Source organism: Clinocottus analis, unplaced genomic scaffold (assembly GCF_023055335.1).
Source record: "Clinocottus analis isolate CAN_PGR_092001 unplaced genomic scaffold, fCliAna1.0.p SCAF_4, whole genome shotgun sequence".
Taxonomy (NCBI): Eukaryota; Metazoa; Chordata; class Actinopteri; order Perciformes; family Cottidae; genus Clinocottus; species Clinocottus analis.
In genome coordinates this window covers 3,380,856-3,403,371 of record NW_027176153.1, presented here as the reverse complement: position 1 = coordinate 3,403,371, position 22,516 = coordinate 3,380,856, and the positions used below count along the sequence as shown (strand labels likewise).

At 46.7% G+C, this 22,516-nt stretch overlaps 1 protein-coding gene across 2 annotated transcripts in view; it reads right to left on the bottom strand.

The window, feature by feature from the left end:
• Positions 1 to 22,516, bottom strand: part of nkain4 (sodium/potassium transporting ATPase interacting 4) — a 48,266-nt gene that overhangs the window by 10,216 nt on the left and 15,534 nt on the right. For both annotated transcript variants that reach the window (XM_068598641.1, XM_068598640.1), the window contains exons 2-5: positions 21,479 to 21,616; positions 20,018 to 20,098; positions 14,950 to 15,150; positions 2,126 to 2,186 (exon numbers count right to left, since the gene is read on the bottom strand). In XM_068598641.1, coding sequence (XP_068454742.1) covers positions 2,126 to 2,186; positions 14,950 to 15,150; positions 20,018 to 20,098; positions 21,479 to 21,616 — 481 coding nt within the window. The remainder of the gene's footprint in view (positions 1 to 2,125; positions 2,187 to 14,949; positions 15,151 to 20,017; positions 20,099 to 21,478; positions 21,617 to 22,516) is intronic.

Below are 22,516 nucleotides of genomic sequence, written 5' to 3'. Positions count from 1 at the left end.
TGTATTCAAACAAACACAACCGGTGCCACACGGGGAGCTCAAAGGCCACAAAGACACAAAAAGGAAAAGTCTGTTTTTATGGGGTTTTTTGTTCAGTTGACTTGACTCGTGCTGAGGTGGCGTTGCCCTCCAGGGGTTATTCAGGGCCGGCGGGTGATTAAGTGGTGCTGCCCAGCGCCGGGTCCTGATGCTAGCCGCTCACAGCCAGTGAACCTCTGGTATGTGACCACCGAAGAAAGAACTGCCTGGACTTCTGCATCGCTCGGCCTTCCCCCCAAATTACACAAGAGTGGACACAGGTTTAAGACGTTGAGTGCGTGTGGCGCTTCGTGCTTCACGCCGTGCTCAAATCTAAACGACAGCATCTTTTTTGGGTGCTACTTCACAATCAGTGCTCTGACAAGCACGGGCTGTCATGCTAAAAATGGACCCGGCCGTCTCAACGTGGATGGAAATGTGGATGCAATTTATGAAGATTCAGGGTTTTCCCTTCTGCGAAAAGCGGTTATTCCCCGCTTTTTTTTTTTTTCCGCAAACGATACCACTAAGTTTGGGTTGTGTTTACGGGTCACGCTGCTTCGCCGTGGTTCCCCCGACGGAGAGGCTGATCTCCTCCGGACACGCAGGCACGTCGAAGAGGCGCTCGGTGTCCTCTCTGCGCTGAGGAGCTTCCCAACAAACGCCACGGATCAGCGTCACCTCGCGGGCTCAACATGTGACCACGTGACCCTGTGGTCGCAGCCAATGAGGGCGCGAGACGTCCTCCTATGATCTATTATGCAGTTATTTTGTTCCCCTGTTTGTCTTTGTATATTTTATTTGTTTGTTTGTTTTCTATTCCATTTGCACTTCCATTTTTTGTTTAGTTGTGTATGACTGTGCTTTGCTTCTCTGTAGAGCACTTTGTAAACTTTGTTTTTAAAGGTGCTATATAAATATAAAGTTATTCTTATTATAAGTCTGGTGTAGAGGGGTCAGATGAAGCTCAGGAATTCGACACTAACGACTAAATTTACAGCAGTTCATTCCACAAAAAAGATGTTTGGATTCATAAACATATTAAATAACCTTGGTTGATAACAATTCATTACATTTTGTATATTTTTTCTGATGAAATGTGGAATTTGTATTAATCTATCACAAGAGCAGACAAGTTTCTTTCTGACGGAGAAATGTGCTCCGATCGCAAGACACAGAAAAAAAGAGAAGGAAAGAAAACAAACTGAATCTGGAGCAAAAATAAGAAGGATTTCACGGGGCCCTGAGTGTGTATAAATATGTCCCTGAGAAACCCCGTTTAATCTCAGCTAATCCTCGCAGAGCGTTTATGCATTCAGGGCGGATATTTCAAATGGGACAAATACGGAAAGACAGATCCCCGTGCACGCGGACATCGCTCCGCCTCACCGGAGAGTAACTGCGGCGCTAATCAGATATTTACGACGGACCCTTAGATCAACTGTTTTCCTGCCCTCTGATTGGCTGACCTCTGTGAGGTCACGGCAGCTCGGTCGTTCATCACGAGGGTCCGTCTCCGGTTTCTCCCTCTCCTCTTGCGACCCGAGAAGGAGTCCGCCGCCCGGCCGAGAGCACTGACACACTGAGCCGCTTCGGAGGAGGCGAGTGCATGTTTTGACGAGCGTGCGTGAGCGTGCATGAAGGAGGGACGGTGTGTGTGTGTGTGTGTGTGTGTGTGTGTGTGTGTGTGTGTGTGTGTGTGTGTGTGTGTGTGTGTGGAGACGAGAGAGTGGGGGAAGGTGCACACAAAAATACTCGAAAGACGGCAAAGACCACCGGACACATGGAGGAGGATTTAGGGAAAGAATGGGCTGAAGGAGGTGTGGAGAGGGATCTGGGTGGGCAGAGAGAGAGAGAGAGAGAGAGAGAGAGAGAGAGAGAGAGAGAGGCCCAGATGGCATGGGGGAGGAGAGAGGAGGGAGGGCTGGAGAGGTGGATACGGGGAAAAGATGGAGCTCTGTTCTCCTCAGTCCTGGAGTTTTCCATCACATCTGCGTAAGCAGGTCTGAGAGTGATTCATTAATTGCTGCTATGATCTGTTTCAAGAATGATTAGTGTGTGTGTGTGTGTGTGTGTGTGTGTGTGTGTGTGGTGTTAAGCGACTCACAGCTGTCCTCCTCCTCGGTGATGGCGCTGACAACATAGCAGGCGTACACGAAGCCCAGGAGCTGTGAACACACAAGCAGAAGAGAGAGAGAGTGAGAGAGAGCCGGCGGCTGGTAAACAGCTGCTTTGATGGGCACAAAGAAGAAGATGAAGATGAAGACGAAGAAGAAGAAGGAAAGTTTGGGGTTGGGAACGCAGCGCTTGAGCCGCAGCGAGTCGTTGATTATCTGACGGGGAAAGAATTGAGATTCATTCGAGCTTTTCAGCTGTTCAACGAGGGGCATGGAGAGAATATTCCTATCGATATTTATATTGTTTGGTTTAAGACGAAAACCAGCAACCTGAACACATCACCTGGCGCTCGGGAACATTTTGTTGGGCAATTCTCACCATCTGCAGACATTTTTAGTCAACGGATTAATTCAAGAATGAAAATAACTACAAGCTGCTGTAATCAATATATTTAGAATATGATACAGACCAAGTGGAAGGCGCTCGCTCGTAGCGGAGATCCCACCGAGGACTGACCTCACCTCTTCAGGCGGGGTTAGCGCTCTTCTTCAAAAACATGTTTTCCTCCAAAATGTCTCATTAAATCCCGACAGCGATCAATGGATGAAATCATTTGAGCAAAAATAAAAAGCAATAAGAGCTTTCAGTATCGAGTATCAACAATCTCCATGTTTGTTGTCGATATTTGGAATGACAATCTTTGGGGGCGTGGCTTCGGAGGGGGCCAAAAAGGGGGCGGGGTTGTCGGTGTTGCCGACTTTGACGCTTTCTCTCTACATTTATCAACTTTTGTGGCTGGTGCTGCTCGCTACTTTCTTATGAAAAGAGTTTGCAACACTGAGCTGGTTTTGTATATTTAAATTTTTTATCTAGGAAACTCTCTGCAACTTTACCGTCTAACATCGCTGGTACTTTCTGCCATTTCTTCTTAACAAAATCCTAACTAAGCTACCTGCAACATGAGGTGGTAAACACAGTGGAAACCAGAGCTGCAGACATGAGCTGTCCAGAAACAATGAACGTGTAAATCAAAACAACAAAAAGGGGGATAATACAGCGGCGTTGTTTTACTGTAACACCCTTGTTGGCTCTTGGCGAGCGCGTGCAGCCAGCGCGCGCACAAACACACACCGGGAAGCGACCGAGCGATAGCACAGAGTTCCCCCGTGCGCTGACGCACAATGTGGGCAACCGGCGCCGAGAATAGCCCGTTGGGGCTGGCAGATGGCCGTCATCGACTCGGAAACAGACTCGGTGAGAGGCAGACACTCTGAGAGACGGCCTCTCTCCGCCCAACCAGCCAGCCAGGCAGCCATCATTTGGCGCTCTGCCATGCCAATTAAAACGGCGTCGGGCACGCTGCCCTCCTCGCACACCGGGTACACAGACACAAAACCCAAAGGGGACGAGGAGGGAGGGGGCGGGGACTGACGGTCTGCAACGCCGGCTATTTATATAACGTTCATTCAACCTATAACTTAACTCGGCTCCGTGTAATTATAACGGGAACAAAGATGCCGAGTTTCATCCTTGTTCGTCACGCGCACGCTGCAACATTTAGCTTTTATTGACGCTCATCCAGATGTAGATTAAATGTTTTATTTATGAATGAAACGCAGGTGTGGAGTCGGGCGGAGGAGTGGGGTCTGTCTCTGTGCCGGCTCGATAAGACACTCATAACTCTTCTCTCTCGCTCCGTTTCCTCTCTCTCTTATCTAATTGCCGGTCTCACCCCATCCATTACGGTGGCGGTGAAATGGAGGTGAATTAGCATATGTATAAAGCCAGTGTCAAACACAAGATGGTGTTAACAGCTGGGGGTGTGTAGAGGAGGGTGGGGGGGGGGGTACCCTGTTTTCAACCGCATTGTGTGTTTTCCCTGTAAAAGTGTGCGCTCGTACGAGTTAATATCGCCGCATGAGTGAGCGCTTGTTTCGTTTTCATGGAGGGCTCGGATCCCCCGTTGTGGTCGGGGTGGGAGTCAAACACAGTAAAGCTGTCACAGCAGAGGAGAGGCTGTGCAGTGTTTGTGTAGCACACACGCACAGATGGGTGAGATTAAGGCCGTGTCCACATTTACCGCTCGTATCTCCTGCTACGTTCACACAGAGTTTCGGGGCACCTGCAAACGGAGGAGTTTGGAAACTCCGGGTTCACGTCCTCGCTCAGACAAAAATGGAGGAGTTTGGAAAACGATGACGTTCGCTACTCAATTGGGTCTCGACGGTCACGGCGTGTCCGAGCATGATTCGTCACATGACTATGAGTGTCCGTTTCGATCTCTTTGCCAGTCCAAGCGAAGAAATCTCCAGTCTCTCGTTTCACCATCGCCGTAAAATAAAAAGTTTGTATTTTACTGCGGCACTAGCAACATACCCCCCCCCCCCCCCCCCCCCTGCTTACAAGCTAACGGAATAGACAATACGACGTTTGTATTTTACCACTTCACCGGAACAGAACCTCCCCCTGCTTTCAAGCTAACGGAACGGATGATACGACTGGCTAACTGCTAACAGCTAACGGAACTACACAGTACACGCACTGCTGAGTACGCCGCCGCCGCTTATTTTGTTTTCGGCCAGCTAACAATCAATTAGGACACTTTCAGGTGTGCTCTCAGACGAATCACGTGGTTCTCAAACTGTTTCTGTCACGCCGCACTTTGGAGGAAGATCAATGTTCCTCCGCCACTAGAGGGTCGCGCCCCACAGTTTGAGAACCACTGCACGAGTTCAAGAATGAGGTTGCTCAATAAAGTTGGACAATCATTTATAAATTCACAATTTGTCTCAAGATTTTGCAATAAATAATAAAGTTTTTTTGTTTGTTTATTCAATCTTCTAGTATAATACTTACTTAATACAAGGTCAATATTTACATTGACATATACATAATTGTAGGTATGCAACATTATATATATATCATATATCGTATATCGTCTTCTACTATAACCTATTACAGTACATCACAAAACTGATAAAACTAAAGATAAGTGGGCGAGCTTTACCCAGCATGCACTTTGCTGTGTAATTTTATAAATGTGCAACCATGACTGAAGTTGTTACCCTGTCACTTAAGTAGCGTTTATTCTGTTTAAATTTAAATGTTGTTGCCTACCATAGTGCCTAATGCTGTAGAAAAAAAAAAAAAAACGTGACCCCATCCAAAGCAACAAACCACCTACCCGCTGGCATTTATATATAATATATTTATTTAAAAAAATACAAATTTGAAAGTTCCAGGCCAGCAGAATTGTTTATTCCATCTTCTAGTTTAAACAATTACATCACAAAACCAATAAAAATAAGGTCAATAGTTACATTTATACAATCGTCTGGTTAGGCCGTCCGCCCAGGGTTCGAACCCATGATGTCACAAACTGAATGAACCTTCATCATTCAGTTCAGTGTCCAGATTGTGCCCTTTCCACTCAAACTGTGCGTCAAGTAAGACCCAGTTAGACCAGCTAGCACCAGCTAGCATCGGTGCTAGCTGGTCTAACTATGCAGGAGTCTGTGCTACTGCATCGTACTAGTCTATGCACTGCAGCAGGCTGTGTAAATGTCAGAGTCTAGTGAGTCTAACTTGGCTTTTGTATTTTTCCCCAATTTGTTGCTAGCACATAGTACATATACCAGTAGTAGTAGTAGTAGTGTGTCCAACATGGACATCCTTTTTATATATTTTTTTAATTCATAAATAAATATATATAATATATATTGTTCTGTAGGAAAATGGAAACTGTGTGTCATTTGACGATGTTTTCTACCAATGGAGTAGTAGTAACTAGAACCTGCTGTTTTTAAAGGGTTTTCCATATTTTTACTGTAAATTCTTAATCTGAAAAAAATACCTCGTAACTCGAGCAGTCCGATTATTCAGGAATTTATCTCAAGATGTTGATACAATGTGTGTGTGTGTGTGTGTATATATATATATATATATATATATATATATATATATATATATATATATATATATATACACCGAGGATCCCCCGAGGGGGAGGATGTATTCTTTCAATCTCACCGTTCCAGATTTGTGCTGTTTATGGTCTGAACGCTCGGGAACACGCTCGTCCAGCATATGACTCATATGTAATTTCCCCAATTGTCAAAAAACCTTTCAGTGAATGTGTAACCCGTCTGCATCCGCGAATGAAAGAGAGGAGAAGGAGGGTAAGAAAAAGACTAAGCTCTTACTTCTTAGCCATGTTTTTCATCCAAGAAATGCAGTTGTGGGAAACCACAAAGATGTTGAGGCCAGGATGAAAGAAACGACATGAAGGACATTTTCTATCTAAAGGCGAGCTTTTGCCCCAAGGACATATACTGCATATACATATAAAGACAAAAACCCAACGCTCTAGACATTTTATACCTTTAATCAGTGAATGCCAAACCTTGGGAGCTCGTAACAGGAAATCAGTCATTTCTCACGGCTCGACCGATCACCGCCGACAGCGACGGACTATAATATATATCGACTCAAGTTCCCTCTCCTATGGCTCCGGTACATTTAGTGTGACTTACAGCGAGCTAATGGCATCAGAAGTGAACACTTGGTGGCATTTTTTTTTTTTTTTTTTTTGCTGGAGGCATTGCTGTCTTTAGCCAATATAGGTCAGTGTCCTCAATAACAAGTGACAATTCCAGTTATATATCCTCGCATGTTAAATAATTACGCTCATAAATCGTCTCTCAGACACACACACACACACACACATAGTCCTTTGACTTCCCACTGTCACTTTCTGGAGTTCAGGGATCATTTTTAGAGATTGATGTCAAATTAATTAAGCTCATAAAGCCCCCGCACGTCCTCTGAGGCTCGATGTCAGTCTGCCTGTGTGGACGTGCCGAACTAAAGCCAACTCATTTAGCTGTCAATCATTTAGCCCCCTCCGCCCCTCCTTCCTTGCAATTTTTTCCTCTTGGAGTGAGTCACTTCTCAAATACAGGTTTTCACATCACCGTTGCTCCACAATCTGCCAAATCTGTCAAATCTCCGCCTCTGTGTCTGAGTCCCTTTTCCTTTTCATTTCCTTTGTTTTGTTTTGTTTTGTTTGTCGAGTCCGGGGGAAGAAGAAGCGGGGGAAAGAAAAAAAAAAACGGGGCGCGAAAAAAAAGAAAGAAGGAAAGTTCCGCTGGAGATCTGAGAGAAAACATCAAAAGAGAAGCTTGTCCTCCAGTGGGCCTTCATTTACTATTTACCATGTGGCAGAGGAAACCAAAGGAGGGATTTGTGAGGGTTCAGCACTATCTTTGTTTCCTTCGCCGCCGATAACGAGGGGCCAGAAGAAGTGCAGGGCCCAAACATTTGTGTGTGCGTGCGTGAGAAGAACGCCAGCTGCCGCTCTAAAAGGGAAGGTTACTTGTATTTGCATAGGCTAATGAAGGTCAGGTGTGACTCGTGATCACCTCACAACGCACATTCATAAACATCTACTTGTCTCGAGTCTCAGTCACAACGGCAATGAAATCATGTTTACAGTCTATTTGGACCGAGGACTCGTCTCTCATTCCCGAATGACAAACCAGACGAATTGATAAGTTGATTGTCAGAAAGTGTATCCACAATTCCTCATAATGGATTGATCGTCCGAGTCATGTATTGTTATTGAGACCAAACGCTGCATTCAGATGGAATCAGGCCGACCGGATATTAAGTTAGTGGACGGTAGCGGTAACGATAACGGCCTTTCTGGCCGAAGGTACAATATTTTAGCTCTTTGCTGTTTTTAGAACCGGATGAAATGCAGCTCCCTCACAGCGGAGACAGACGCTTAAGTTTGCCTTTGAATATTAAACGAACGCGGCATTCATTCTAACACATTACATTTCATTTAACGGACGCTTTTATCCAAAGCGACTTACATTTTTGCTCTATTCACCGTAGACATAGCAACAGGGAGCCATTCGGGCTGAAGTGTCTCGCTGAAGGACACATCTACATGGTCTAGCCGGGGCTCGAACCACCGACCCTCTGATTGAAAGACTGAATCACAGTTGCCCCCAACTACATGAAATGAATATCGTTTGACATTAATTGAGCGGAGGAAGGGAAAGTGAAGCTGTGGGGAAACAGGCTAGTACAGGCAAATAAAAAAACGGATTATGAATATGAAATTGAATATTCAATGGTGGCACTGACGACCGCAGCTTGTCTTCATCGCACGAACTGAACGTAATAGTCACGTGATCTCATATTATGGCGGAAAAATAAAAATATCTTAGGTTATTTTTCTGATTGTTTGCACAAAACAAAGAATGTGAAGATTCAAACGTTCTTGACGGCGTTCTTTACAGCATTTTCAGACGTTTTCGAGGGTACTAATCTAGGAGTTAAAAAGAATAATGAATCAATACCGATAATGATCGTTGCTGTCTGTCCATATGAATTTCTCTAATCGACTCGCCTGTCCATTGTGTGTGTGTGTGTGTGTGTGTGTGTGTGTGTGTGTGCAGTGACGGATATCTGAGTCGATCTACGAGCTAATTAACACACTATTGATTGCGGCTCAGCGTCAGGACAAAATCCACCGGGTTCGCTGTGATGAAAGGAATTTGTAGGTGAAGTACATCACATGGGAGAGGAGGAAGAGGAGGAGCGGAGAGAGGGAGAGAGAGAGAGAGAGAGAGAGAGGGAGGAAGAGGGGTGGTGCAGATGTCTTGTGGGTTAATTACACAGAACATTCTGCAGAAAATCTGACGTGTGCGTGAGCAGCTGCGTGTTTAATGACTTGATGGGAAAGGGACTGTCGAGACCACATCCACAAACACATATAGATCTACACGGCTAACGGGACTACATTCAAAAACACACGCAGATCTACACGGCTAACGGGACGACATCCACAAACACATATAGATCTACACGGCTAGCGGGACTACATTGAAAAACACACACAGATCTACATGGCTAACGAGACTATGTTCACAAACACACACAGATTTACACGGCTAACGGGACTATGTTCACAAACACATATAGATCTACACGGCTAACGGGACTACATCCACAAACACACACAGATCTACACGGCTAACGGGACTACATCCACAAACACACACAGATCTACACGGCTAACGAGACTATGTTCACAAACACATATAGATCTACACGGCTAACGAGACTACAATCAAAAACACACACAGATCTACACGGCTAGCGGGACTACATTCAAAAACACATAGATCTACACGGCTAACGGGACTACACCCACAAACACACACAGATCTACATGGCTAACGGGACTACATCCACAAACACACACAGATCTACACGGCTAACGGGACTATGTTCACAAACACATATAGATCTACACGGCTAACGGGACTATGTTCACAAACACATATAGATCTACACGGCTAACGGGACTATGTTCACAAACACATATAGATCTACACGGCTAACGGGACTACATCCACAAACACATATAGATCTACACGGCTAACGGGACTACACCCACAAACACGCACACATAGATCTACACGGCTAACGGGACCACATCCACCGGTAACCCCTTCTACAAACACACACAGATCTACACGGCTAACGGGACCACATGGGGTCGATCAGTGTCTCTGCGGGGCTGATTTGCATCTTCCACATCAAACGACAGCATGCCGATGTAAAAATAAAAATGAACACAACACACACGAGAGGCCGCACACACAGGAATAAAAAGCTGCGTGAGTAAATAAAACTCTGCTCGTTCGTCACGTGCAGCAGGATTTGAGACGAGGGGGGATCTGACTTCCTGTGTTTGGTTTTCCTCTGCAGAGAGCCGCACCTCAGCGTCGGCATTACCAACCAGACAGATTCTGGCAAAGTTTTGCAGACACATTTTATTGTTTGAATGTGGGTCGAGTGAATAAACAAACATCGGTGGTAAATCGCTGGTGATAGTGCAGGACGATTCTCACACGCAGTGTTTTAATACAGTATAGTACAATATAGTGAGTAAAGAACAATATAGTGAGTATAGTACAGTATAGTGAGTACAGTAAAGTACAGTATAGCGATTATAGTACAGTATAGTACCAGCTGCCATCCACTACTTTTACTAATTTTACAGGCAGGTCAATAAAACGAGCGCACACTCGAGCAAATGTGCCGCTGGAGAAGTTTTACTTCTCTAATGTTGCTTGTTTGTCAATTTCAAGTTCCCGTCTGTTCCCATTCTGTCCTCTCGCCTCCTCTCAGAAGTTTAAAGAGACCAAATATTAGAGTAAAACTAATCTGAGCAAAAAATCCATGTCCCTAAAAAAACAGATTAACAATTAAAGCTCTTGGTGGAGACGGCCTTTGAAGTGCAATGGCGGGCAGCTGTGTTTAGACAATGAACTGCAAGTATCCCGATATATATATATATATATATATATATATATATATATATAATATTCCGTGGCCCGCTGGAGACCGATCCTCTCTGCTGGTCTTTGGGTCTTTCTCTTCTCCTCTCTATTTTTTTTGGCAGCAGCCGGCGGCCGTATTATCTGCTGACTGCATCATCATCATCACGTCTTTTAATCCTCATAATGCTTTCAAGCAGATGCTGCGAAACTCACAGAGCAGTTAGGATGCGACGTCAGCGCTAACGTGTTGCAGTGGCGCTTAACGCCGTTACTACACTATAGACAGCATAGCATATGCGGCCATCTTTTTCTTCTTTTTAAATATTTTTTTTTACTGATTCCACAGAAATTACTGCAACTTCAAATAGAAATCACTTCAAAGATCCCTCCAGTTGGCTCATACACACACATGCACACACACACACACGCACACACACACAGCGGTGATGGTTTGTACAGCTTGAGAGTCGGACTAATGGACTTATCAAAGCGAGCACCCTGACCTTCTGGGTGAGTCAGGGGGGGGGCGATGGTGTTTTTCATGCCCCTGAACCGGGTGATGCTGGAACACACACCCAAACCTAAAAGCCAAGCCAGGTAAGCCCCTCCCCCCTGGTGTTAAATGTGTTAAATAAGCTGCACTTCAACACAGACAGCAGGCTGACACGCGAAAGACGACGAAGCGCCGAAGAGATAAGTGACAGCGAGTGAGAGGCGCGTCAATTTGGAGAGTTTGATTGACACGCGGGTGGTGGGGGCGAGGTGGGAAAGAGGGAAATACATGAAACAATAACAAATAATAAAATGAAGGGAAGTGAGCAATGGAGCGAGAGAATGACGCTCCTCCCATCACCGACCAAACCACACCATCCTCCCAACGCAGGCTCCCAGGGAATAGAGGGGCAAGCATTGCCTGTGGCAGCAATAACCTACGCTAAATGATATATCTGTGTGTGTGTGTGTGTGTGTGTGTGTGTGTGTGTGTGTGTAGGGGTTTTTTATGAGAAGCTCAGCAACTCTGACAACCCCCCCACCCCCCTCACCCCGACATCTCTCACGGCTCCCTTTAGTGTGTGAGAGTTATGTCTACACAGATGTACACTGAACATTACATCTTGCGCAATGTTTCCTCTTCTTCTTCTCTAGTTTTCTCTCTCGTGTTTTATTTAACAGCAAAGACGTCGCACAAGATCATGGGAGGAGATAGAGGTGTATGCGTGTGTGTGTTTGTGTGCGTGTAGTTTCCACGTCAGTCACCAGTTCATACAGTTTCCGATTAGACATTTGTGTGAAGGTGTAATAATTTGCACATGGATGATTGAGTTATGGGCAAAACTTTTTTTGGGGGGATGGAGACAAAGTGACCTTTGTTACCAAATTTGAAGACGTCCCCTCCGGACGTTCCTGAGAACTGGGTCGGATGAACGAAACAAAGAGACGTACGGACGACGACCTGAAAGCACGAGGCCGCTCCGGCCGCCCCGAGTCCTGAAAAGAAACCTCCAACGACAACAAGCGGGACGAGTCGGGCCAAAGGAGACAAAGAACGGTCCAGACTGTTCCTGAATGAATGAATAATGCATCATCTCAGCTTGAAGAGGCTGCCTCCACAAGCTCATCCTTTTAAACCACTGAGTTACTCTCTGACTGAACGCAGCCTGTAGCCAACAACGCAGAGTCGACTCCCCCCCCCCCCCTCATGATGAATCTGAGCAGCTGGATGACGGATAGCGACGCCCTCCATCACCACCCGATGGATCCACATTTTTCACTCTAATGAAACACGCTCTCCGGAGTCCAACCTAAATATTTAATGGCCTCTTGTGGGGCGACCTTGAACAGAAGACAAAGGGACACCCCGCTTTCTTCTCATCCTCTTCCTTTTCATCCCTTCAACTCCCGTCTTTCCCTCGGTGCCGCCGGAGGAGGAGAAGGAGAAGAGGAAGAAAAAAGGACGAATCGAAATGAAGAGTGGACATCTCAAAGGACTCTCTTTTCTGAAGCAGCGCTCCGCTTTTAGCCCGAGAGGAAGCAAAGGTGCAATGTTTTAGACTTCTATACAACCAGAGGAGTCGCCCCCTGGTGGTCAGGAAAGATAATGCAGCTTTAACACATGAAGAATAGACTTCTATACAACCAGAGGAGTCGCCCCCTGGTGGTCAGGAGAGAGAATGCAGCTTTAACACATGAAGCATATACTTCTATACAACCAGAGGAGTCGCCCTCTGGTGGTCAGGAGAGAGAACGCAGCTTCAACACATGAAGCATAGACTTCTATACAACCAGAGGAGTCGCCCCCTGGTGGTCAGGAGAGAGAACGCAGCTTCAACACATGAAGCATAGACTTCTATACAACCAGAGGAGTCGACCTCTGGTGGTCAGGAGAGAGAACGTAGCTTCAACACATGAAGCATAGACTTCTATACAACCAGAGGAGTCGCCCGCTGGTGGTCAGGAGAGAGAACGCAGCTTCAACACATGAAGCATAGACTTCTATACAACCAGAGGAGTCGCCCTCTGGTGGTCAGGAGAGAGAACGCAGCTTCAACACATGAAGCATAGACTTCTATACAACCAGAGGAGTCGCCCGCTGGTGGTCAGGAGAGAGAACGCAGCTTCAACACATGAAGCATAGACTTCTATACAACCAGAGGAGTCGCCTCCTGGTGGTCAGGAGAGCGAACGCAGCTTTGGGAAATGATGCCATTTGTGCCATTTGGGAATTCAGCCCTAATTTCCCACTTTTCCTCTCGGGAGCCGTTCCCACTGACATGCCGACGCACGCTCAGTTGGACAATACCGTGTAGAAAATGGAAGGCAAAAATAAATAAATCAAAAGGTGTTGCCGGCTCCCGTGGAGGAGAAGTCCATGCGAGGTCGAGGAATAAACCAATTCCCCGCCTAAAGTGCGGCGGGCTAATGAGGTACAGTCAGGCTGTAATGCGAGGTCAGCCGCTTTATTACCGTTTCTCCTCAGGAGGGAAGGGGGGGGGGGCAGTGGTACGACCCAGCGCTCCTCATGGTTTTATAATGTGCCGGGTCGTTAACTGCATCCACCGCGCTCGATCCCAGGTGTGCTTCAAGATTCGAGATTAGACGGTCAGAATGGGACTCTAACAAGCTTCAACAACACTGCCACGTTTTTTTTTTCATACCCCTGAAACGTTGCAGAGACCTTTCGTGAAGAAGACAACGAGTGTCAACGCCACCAAGCGAAACCTCCTCGATGCCGAGAAGGAGTCCTGACCGCCCCCCCCCTCGATAAAGAGGTCCAGTGTTTGTTGCACCGCAAACAAAGGAAAGGTTGAAAATCCTTCACGCATTGTGATTTGGCTGTAGATGTAGATTTTTAGGACCATTTTTAAGACCTTCCTGATTTTAAAGCATCTTTTAAAAAAAAAAGGATCGGCCTTTTTGAAATCCTCAGACATCTAAAATGTGTTTTTTTATCGGTGAACTGTCTGAAGCGGTCAAGTCGGAAAAGATCTGATTATATATTATTATATATACATATACTATGTATATATAATATATATATATATATATATATATTTATCATATATATATATATATATTTATAAATATATATATATATATAATCTTCTTCTTCTTCCTCCTTCTCTTACTTGTCCTCCATGTCACCGGATAAGTTTTGCTCACACTATATTGTTTTACTTCACACTGAAGGAACAAAGTGAAGACATAAGCGGACAGAGAGAGAGAAAGAAAGAGAGAGAGAGACTACACTGACAAGGGATAATTCTTATTATTACTGAATATTAATACATATAATTATCGCCTCCGTCAACCCGCCAAGTTACAGTTTACATCCATGTCTGTCCCAAATGTCCCGCCTCCATCATGACTTCATCATGTGACATCATGACGCTACAGAGAGGTGAAGCCTGAACCCTCTGCAGGCTGGCGGATCGTCTCTGGACGTGTTATTGCAACGCAGCCAGAGCACCGTGCTGCGAGTCAATGTGTGCAGTGTGCGTGTCTGTGCTGGCAACCAAAAAAAACAAAAACGCCATGGCCTCCGTCCAACCCGAGGGTTAGTCAGTCATACATGTGTGTGTGTGTGTGCGTGTGCTGGCAGGATGTGCACATAAAGTGCTGTGTGAAGAGGACAATAACAGTCCTTCCAGTGTTTGAGTAACCTGTTAGCAGCTGGCAGGTCTGAGCCTCCGCCAGACAAAACAACAGATCAATTTTTCATTCAGTGATCAGAGCAGAGGAAGAGGAGGAGGAGGGGAGGAAGGGGGAGGGGCGGAGCTACGGACTCAATAACAGGCCGGCGTGGCAGTACATAGAAGCTCGAAAGGGGAAAACAAACCATCGCCTTGCTTCCCATCGCCCTCGCCACGCGGGCGAGGTCAAGTGCGTGATACAATGAGTTCCCGCGACGCGACAACGCGAACGAGGACGGCCGAAGGGGAGCCGGCGTACTCACGGCGAGGAGGATCTGCGTGCCGCTGTGCACGACCTCGATGTACTGGTAGTCCACCAGGCAGCCCATGACCGTGATGTAGGAGTGGCTCTCCGTGGCGCGGACCCCCGGGGCCTCCGGCATCTCCCTCCTCACGCAGCCCGGCCCGTGCTCGCTCCACCACGAGTGGTGGGCGGAGATGTTGAACGTCAGCAGGTCGCTGTCCTGGAACGGAGAGAAGACTTTGTTACTCGGGCCGCTGCGTGCATTATTAGCGACGAGCGGTCCGCCCTTGCTAGTTTGAGGCCTAACCATAGGTGGGTTTTTAAAGTGCGCTCGTCCCCATGCAGCTCAGCTGAAAGGAATTGTAGTTGTTGTGCTTTAAGGTTTGAAAAAATGACATTGAAGTCCAAGCAGCAATTGTGTCTTTCCCTGACACAATGTGCCGGCTCATAATCCACAGACGTCACAGTCAACAGTTTTCTTCGGGGCTACTTTCCGAGTGAATAAATAAGCCCTCTGGAAACTGTCGACAGTGTGTTTTGTGGTCCATGCAGAGTAACGGCGACATCGTTTCAGGAAAGACATTTTGCTGTTGAGTATTTCTCTTCAGTCTGCCCACCTCTGTTCAACTGTTTTGTGGTGGAGGCAGAACTCTCACAGAATGAAAAACCGGGGCGAATAAAACTAAAAATATTTGCATGGTCCACACCAGTGGAGGCGTATAATACATTTTCCTTCTCATAATTGGGAGGAAACAACCTTTTAATAGTTTGACTCACAGACTGCATAAGAGCAGTGGACGTAGTCGTTGTGGCGTAAACCATTGTGTTTGAGAAATGCAGTTTTGAAGCATTGAGTTCGTCAAAGGAAGGGACAACATTTGGATTGGACTCTGGTGGAGATCTGTCAATCACCTTGTAGCCCCGCCCCCAAAGCGTCCCCTGCTTTATGGTCTGTTTGACTCTAACAGACCATAATTTACTAAATGAACATCATGCTGTATAGAAGAAGACTTGAAACTAGAGATTGAGACATAAACTCATGTTTACAATGTTTACTGAGGGAATACATCAAGAGAGAAGTAGAGTCACTTATATAGACTTCTATACAACCAGAGGAGTCGCCCCTTGGTGGTCAGGAGAGAGAATGCAGCTTTAACACATGAAGCATAGACTTCTATACAACCAGAGGAGTCGCCCCCTGGTGGTCAGGAGAGATAATGCAGTTTTTCACAAATGAAGCATAGACTTCTATACAACCAGAGGAGTCGCCCCATGGTGGTCAGGAGAGATAATGCAGCTTTAACACATGAAGCATAGACTTCTATACAACCAGAGGAGTCGCCCCCTGGTGGTCAGGAGAGAGAACGCAGCTTTAACACATGAAGCATAGACTTCTATACAACCAGAGGAGTCGCCCCCTGGTGGTCAGGAGAGATAATGCAGCTTTAACACATGAAGCATAGACTTCTATACAACCAGAGGAGTCGCCTCCTGGTGGTCAGGAGAGAGAATGCAGCTTTAACACATGAAGCATAGACTTCTATACAACCAGAGGAGTCGCCCCCTGGTGGTCAGGAGAGAGAATGCAGCTTTACCACATGAAGCATAGACTTCTATACAACCAGAGGAGTCGCCCCCTAGTGGTCAGGAGAGAGAATGCAGCTTTAACACATGAAGCATAGACTTCTATACAACCAGAGGAGTCGCCCCCTGGTGGTCAGGAGAGAGAATGCAGCTTCAACACATGAAGCATAGACTTCTATACAACCAGAGGAGTCGCCCCGTGATTTAAGGTTGAAGACAGTTCAGCACCGGCATCCCTTTGTCAGAACCGGAGGTTGCCACCTGGTTTCAACTGAAGATTGATGCCTAAAGCCCATGAGACATGTTCTGAATACGTGAACCTGATTGAGCCAACAGACTTTCCAGGGGGAAAGTTTCATAACTTCTTCAGCTGAACCCCATATCTCAGATCCAGCCTTTTAATACATAACAAGCTCTTGTGCACCCTGGCGATGTTCAATTTGCCAGCAGCCACATGAGCCCACGCATACAGGCGCTCGCACCAATCAATACCCCCAATACAGCAATCTAACCCCGCATCTGCCCCCTCCGGTGACAAGACATGCATTATTAACAGAGCCGCTGTCAGGAAAACATCTCTGATTCCTATCAAACCCCCAGCAACCCTCCCGTCAACGCGTCGGTCAACGCCTCCGTATCGCACGCCGCTCTGTCTTCACCTTGATTACTCGCCGTCGCCCCTCCGTCTCTATCTTCCCATCTCTGTCGTTTCGGACGCTCGCTCGCTCGCACGGCCACGAAAAAAAAAGACACAAGGGCGGCTGGAGGTCAATAGGTAGGTTTGTGAAGACTAATGACTTGACAGACGCCATTGATTGGGCCCGCGAGGCAGGGAAACCATCTCTGTCCGAGCCGGAGCCGCCGCGCTCTGCAGTAACACGCGTCACCAGTCGATATCGAGGCTTTCGGCGAGTTATTGTCAAGAGCGTGATTGTTCTGCTCCCTTGCTCCCAAAAGCACAAATCAATCCCTCCCATATCATAGATTCAAGGTTATTTTCTTTAACAAAAGTCAATGTTATTACTGGAATCACTCCAAAAACTGAATTTATTGTCAACGTCAATGACGTTTTATGTCGATTTTAGCGCTCAGAAAGCTCACGAACATAAATGTTCGGGCTTTCCTCGACTAAAGTCAGTCGACTAATGCTCAAACAAAGTTTATCGACTAATAAGTACAGTTATTGTGTAGTTAATTCAATCGACAGATCTGTGAAATGGAGTTTCTCCACAAAGACTCGTGTAAAACATTTTAAATATCGTGTTCCTCAGGCGGCGACGTCCAGTTTCAGGTTGTTAGAAGTGCAAATTATTGCACCTTCACCAGTAAATGTCATGCACCTCCCACCAGGGCAAATTCAATAAAAGGCAATAAGTGGTTCTGATTTCTGATTTTGGAAATGTATGAAAATCAGCACAACGGCTCATTTGCGTCTTTAAACACACAATTTCAATTGTCAGTAATCACCTTGTTTCGTACATTGTATTTTACCTGCAGTGTCTTCAACACAGAGGTGTGTGTACAGGAGCGCTGTCTGCACCGTGGGGGAGGGGCTTAGGGATCAATAGGAGGTGATAGAGCATGTGGCTCTGACAACCTACCACACACACACACACACACACACAGACACACAAACACGCCTTGCAGAACAGCCCCGTCAACATCGGTCCCGGCGAGCCGAACAGAATTAGCTGACTCGATTTTATGATCAAATATGTTGGGGACCTCTCAGGAAGCTGTGTGCCAAGTTCAGTCATGCATGCGTTGAATAGAGTGTGTGTGTGTGTGTGTGTGTGTGTGTGTGTGTGTGTGTGTGTGTGTGTGTGTGTGTGTGTGTGTGTGTGTGCGCTCCATTAGCCGTCTCTCCTCCTGGCCACCATATGCAGAGCTGGGAGCCCAGGCTGGCTCCATCTGTCTGGGTTAATGCCCAGCCTCGGCCCCAAGCAGCTGGCCCCTACAAGCCTCATTATTCAACACGCAACCAACACACACACACACACACACACGCACACACACACAGTGAGAGACGGACACACTTGACAGAGCTGGAGGGAAAAGGTGTTTCTGAGATTCATTCTGGCCGTGTGAACCGGTGTGAGATGAACGTTGTCGACATGAATTCATTATTTTCAGTGGTCAGGCGGGAAAGATACCCATCAAAAGCCAGAAGAGGAGAGGAGAGGGGGAGGAGAGAGAGATGAAATATGCAGAATAAATTACATGAAATAGAGATCAAAGGAGCAGAGTGGGGGGGAAACCTGTGAGAAGACAAGCTGTCAGGAGGAGGGAGGGCGCATACGTTTACAGGTGGAGCGGTGGCCACCCAAACACTTCCCTTTGTCTGGATACAAACGCATCCGAGCTGCACCCAGGAACCACAGGGGCGCCCACCAAGATTTACAAGTCTGTGTGTGTGTGTGTGTGTGTGTGTGTGTGTGTGTGTGTGTGGTGTCCGGGGAGGGAGTTGTTTTGTTTTTTTCCTCCCCCAGATTATTTCGCTATTAAGCCGCGAGCTTCCACTTGAGACTCAGCGGGGAGGCGACGGTCAGCAGAGAGGAAGCATGCAAAGTATTTTAAGAAACGGAGCGCCGGGGCCAAAATTATACATCTCTGTTGAGTGTGTGTGTGTGTGTGTGTGTGTGTGTGTGTGTGTGTGTGTGAGGCGCAGATTCCTAATGGTTAGGGAGTGATTTAAAGTCTGGTTTATGATTCATTCTGGATGGCTGTTACGCATTCATTACATTGTAATTGTGTGTTTTTGGGCTGCACTTGTGTTTTTCACAACGGGGTGTGTATATAAATATATATATGTGTATATATATATATGCTCATATTTATATATGCTCAGTGCCTTCAAGCTTGCCGATAAAGACAAGCGTGGTTTTGTTCACAGAGAATCATCACCGCCCTCACCTGTTTGCTTCTTCGTCAGTCGTCTTAAAAGCTGCATTCTCTCTCCTGACCACCAGGGGGCGACTCCTCTGGTTGTATAGAAGTATATGCTTCATGTGTTAAAGCTGCATTCTCTCTCCTGACCACCAGGGGGCGACTCCTCTGGTTGTATAGAAGTCTATGCTTCATGTGTTAAAGCTGCATTCTCTCTCCTGACCACCAGGGGGCGACTCCTCTGGTTGTATAGAAGTCTATATAAGTGACTCTACTTCTCTCTCGATGTATTCCCTCAGTAAACATTGTAAACATGAGTTTATGTCTCAATCTCTAGTTTCCAGTCTTCTTCTATACAGCATGATGTTCATTTAGTAAATGATGCTCATTTAGAGTCAAACAGACCATAAAGCTGGGGACGCTTTAGGGGCGGGGCTACGAGCTGATTGACAGGTCGTGTGCAGCATCTCTACGTCACTCCTCCACATTCAAAGCACGGTGAACTTCTCGAGGCTTCAAAATTGACAGTCCACAAAACTTCTCTTCTCGGCGTGAATGCGGCAGCGACAAAGTTGTCGTCGCCTCCTCAGAGACGGCGTCGACGTCGGCGTTCTCACCTTGGAAAGGCCTCCCACGTCCAGGTAGAAGCAGATGATGAAGACGTTCCAGGCCACCCACAGAGCGGCCCACACCGTGTACTGAAGGGCAAACACACACACACACACACACACACACACACACGCACAGATGAGCTTCACAGAAAATAGATGAACGGCGAACGGAATAAAAAGGCCGAGTGAACGAATGTCCTCGAACACAACGTACAATCATTTAGTGCCAGTGAGTTCAGCCGGTTTATTCGAGCCCCCGAGGGGAGCGTCGCATTCAGTTAACCGCCGAGGCTGAATGGAGTTCACGACGACGTTTATAAAGATTGTGCAGTCAGACAGCCGCTGACAGACACACACAGACACGTCACTGTGAACGGTGGCGAGGAGCTGTGAACGCCAGGTGTGCCGAGAGGAAGAGAAGCTCCTTCAGGTGAAATAAAAAAACACACATGTCGGATCATGAAACCCCCGTCAGCCCTCGTTTATCTCCCGTCTGTCTCCCCCCCCCCCCTCCCCTCGCGGTGTATCTCTTCTTCTGCTCTTTCTCTCCTGTCATCGACTTCACCATCTGTGCTTCCACTGATGCTGCTGAAAGATTTAGTGCAGAACGTTAAAAGAAAAAAGAAAAGTGCGTCAAAAAGAAAAGTGTGTTCACGAAGCTTCACAGTGGCTCCAGACAAAAGGGCTGAAGCATTACTGTGTGTTAACCTTTCGGGAACCGTGCGTGAAAATCCTCCCGCGCCCATTTTAAGTCCCAGCATGCCCCATTCAGACAATCTTTTGGCATAAAATACGTATTTTTTTCCATTTTTGAATTGAACGACACAGTTTTTTGACTGAAACTCCTTCCAAACAGGTCAAGACTTTGTTTTATTGTGATTTTTGTTGCAGATTCAGATTCTTCAGGTCCTAATCTTTCCAAAAAGGTGTCTTATTGACGCTCCAGGAGGCATCTGGCTCATATCATGCTGGATGTTCATAGTCACGACCGAAATATTTTCTTTTTTTTGCAGATATACATTTTTTTCCCAGACTTTGCTGAACAAATACATACAATAAACACAAGTATTAATTCATTCATTTGGGTTTCCTACGAGGACTCAAACACAGGGCAAAAGAGGTCTGGAGACAAAAATGGTTCCACGGGTTTCAACGGGTTTGACCTTCTTTGTCCAGAAACCCGACGCGGAGTATAAATCTGGTGAGCTTCTTAACCCCCCCCCCCCTCATCTACCCCCTCCCCTCCTACCCCCCCCTTTAATTAGCCCTAATTACCGCGGGATTAGAGTGATTTAAGGATGTCGCAAAATGCACGAGAGACCGCGGCACACTTTGCAATCAAGGAGGAGAAAGAAAAAAAAAGGGCAACAGCGTCCAATCTAATGAGAAGCGATGCGAAGAGGAAGAGGGAGGAAGAGCGGGAAGACAAGGACGATGATGATGATGATGATGTGCGACGGCTCTCACCACCACGATGTAGCGCGGCCGGTACTGGATGGTGCCGAAGAGGCCGAGGATGACCAGGATGATGTGGAAGAAGTTGGCGAGGATCGGAGCCCACTGGTAACCCAGGAAGTCAAAGACCTGCCTCTCTAAAGCCAAGACCTAGAAGGGACGGGGGGAGGGGGGGGGGGGGGGGGGAGAGAGAGAGAGAGAAGAAACAAAAAACTTTTATTACATGTCATGTTACATATTTGGTAGTCACATGACTCTTCCTCTCTTCCCGTGAGCCAGAGCCACCTGAACTAAGACAAATGTTAGAAAGCTACACGATGCAGTGCTAAGAAATAAAATAAGTAACAAATTGGCAGCCCACACACACACACACACACACACACACACACACACACATCCCGCTTGTAGTTTTATTGCAGACAAATAAACTATTTACCTCCCAGCGATCGGCCAACAAATCTCTCACTCAGAGACGAGAAGAGCTCGAGCGCCGGAAGGTGAAGACGGGAAGTTTAAATAAATAAAAAAATCAAAAAGCACACACACAGTGACAGATTTATGTCCGCGGCCCTCCTGCTGGGCGACTGAGGAGCTCTCGCTGTGTATTTTTTCCCGACCTTCCTGCCAGCGGCTCCAGGAACGAGACGCTGAACCACAGCGCTGCAGCGGGCCGGGGCGCTTGTTGAAATATGTGCTCGGAAAACAACGTGCATGCATGCACATTCACATGCAGAGGCAGAGTTAACCCCAAAACACGCACACGCACACACACACACACATGCACACACGCAGTGGAAACACACATTCCTCAGTTTTCCCGATCCAGACTTCACCCTTCCCCGTCCTTGTGTGCAACATATTCAACAACAAAGCAATTAGAAGCGTTAGGACTCCGAGTCCGTATTTGTATCAACTCAATTAGCATGGCATTGTGTGTGTGTGTGTGTGTGTGTGTGTGTGTGTGTGTGTGTGTGTGTGTGTGTTTGTGTGTTTGTAGGAGGGATGAAAGGGGGCACAATACCATTTAATTGGAATTCTATCACCAATACA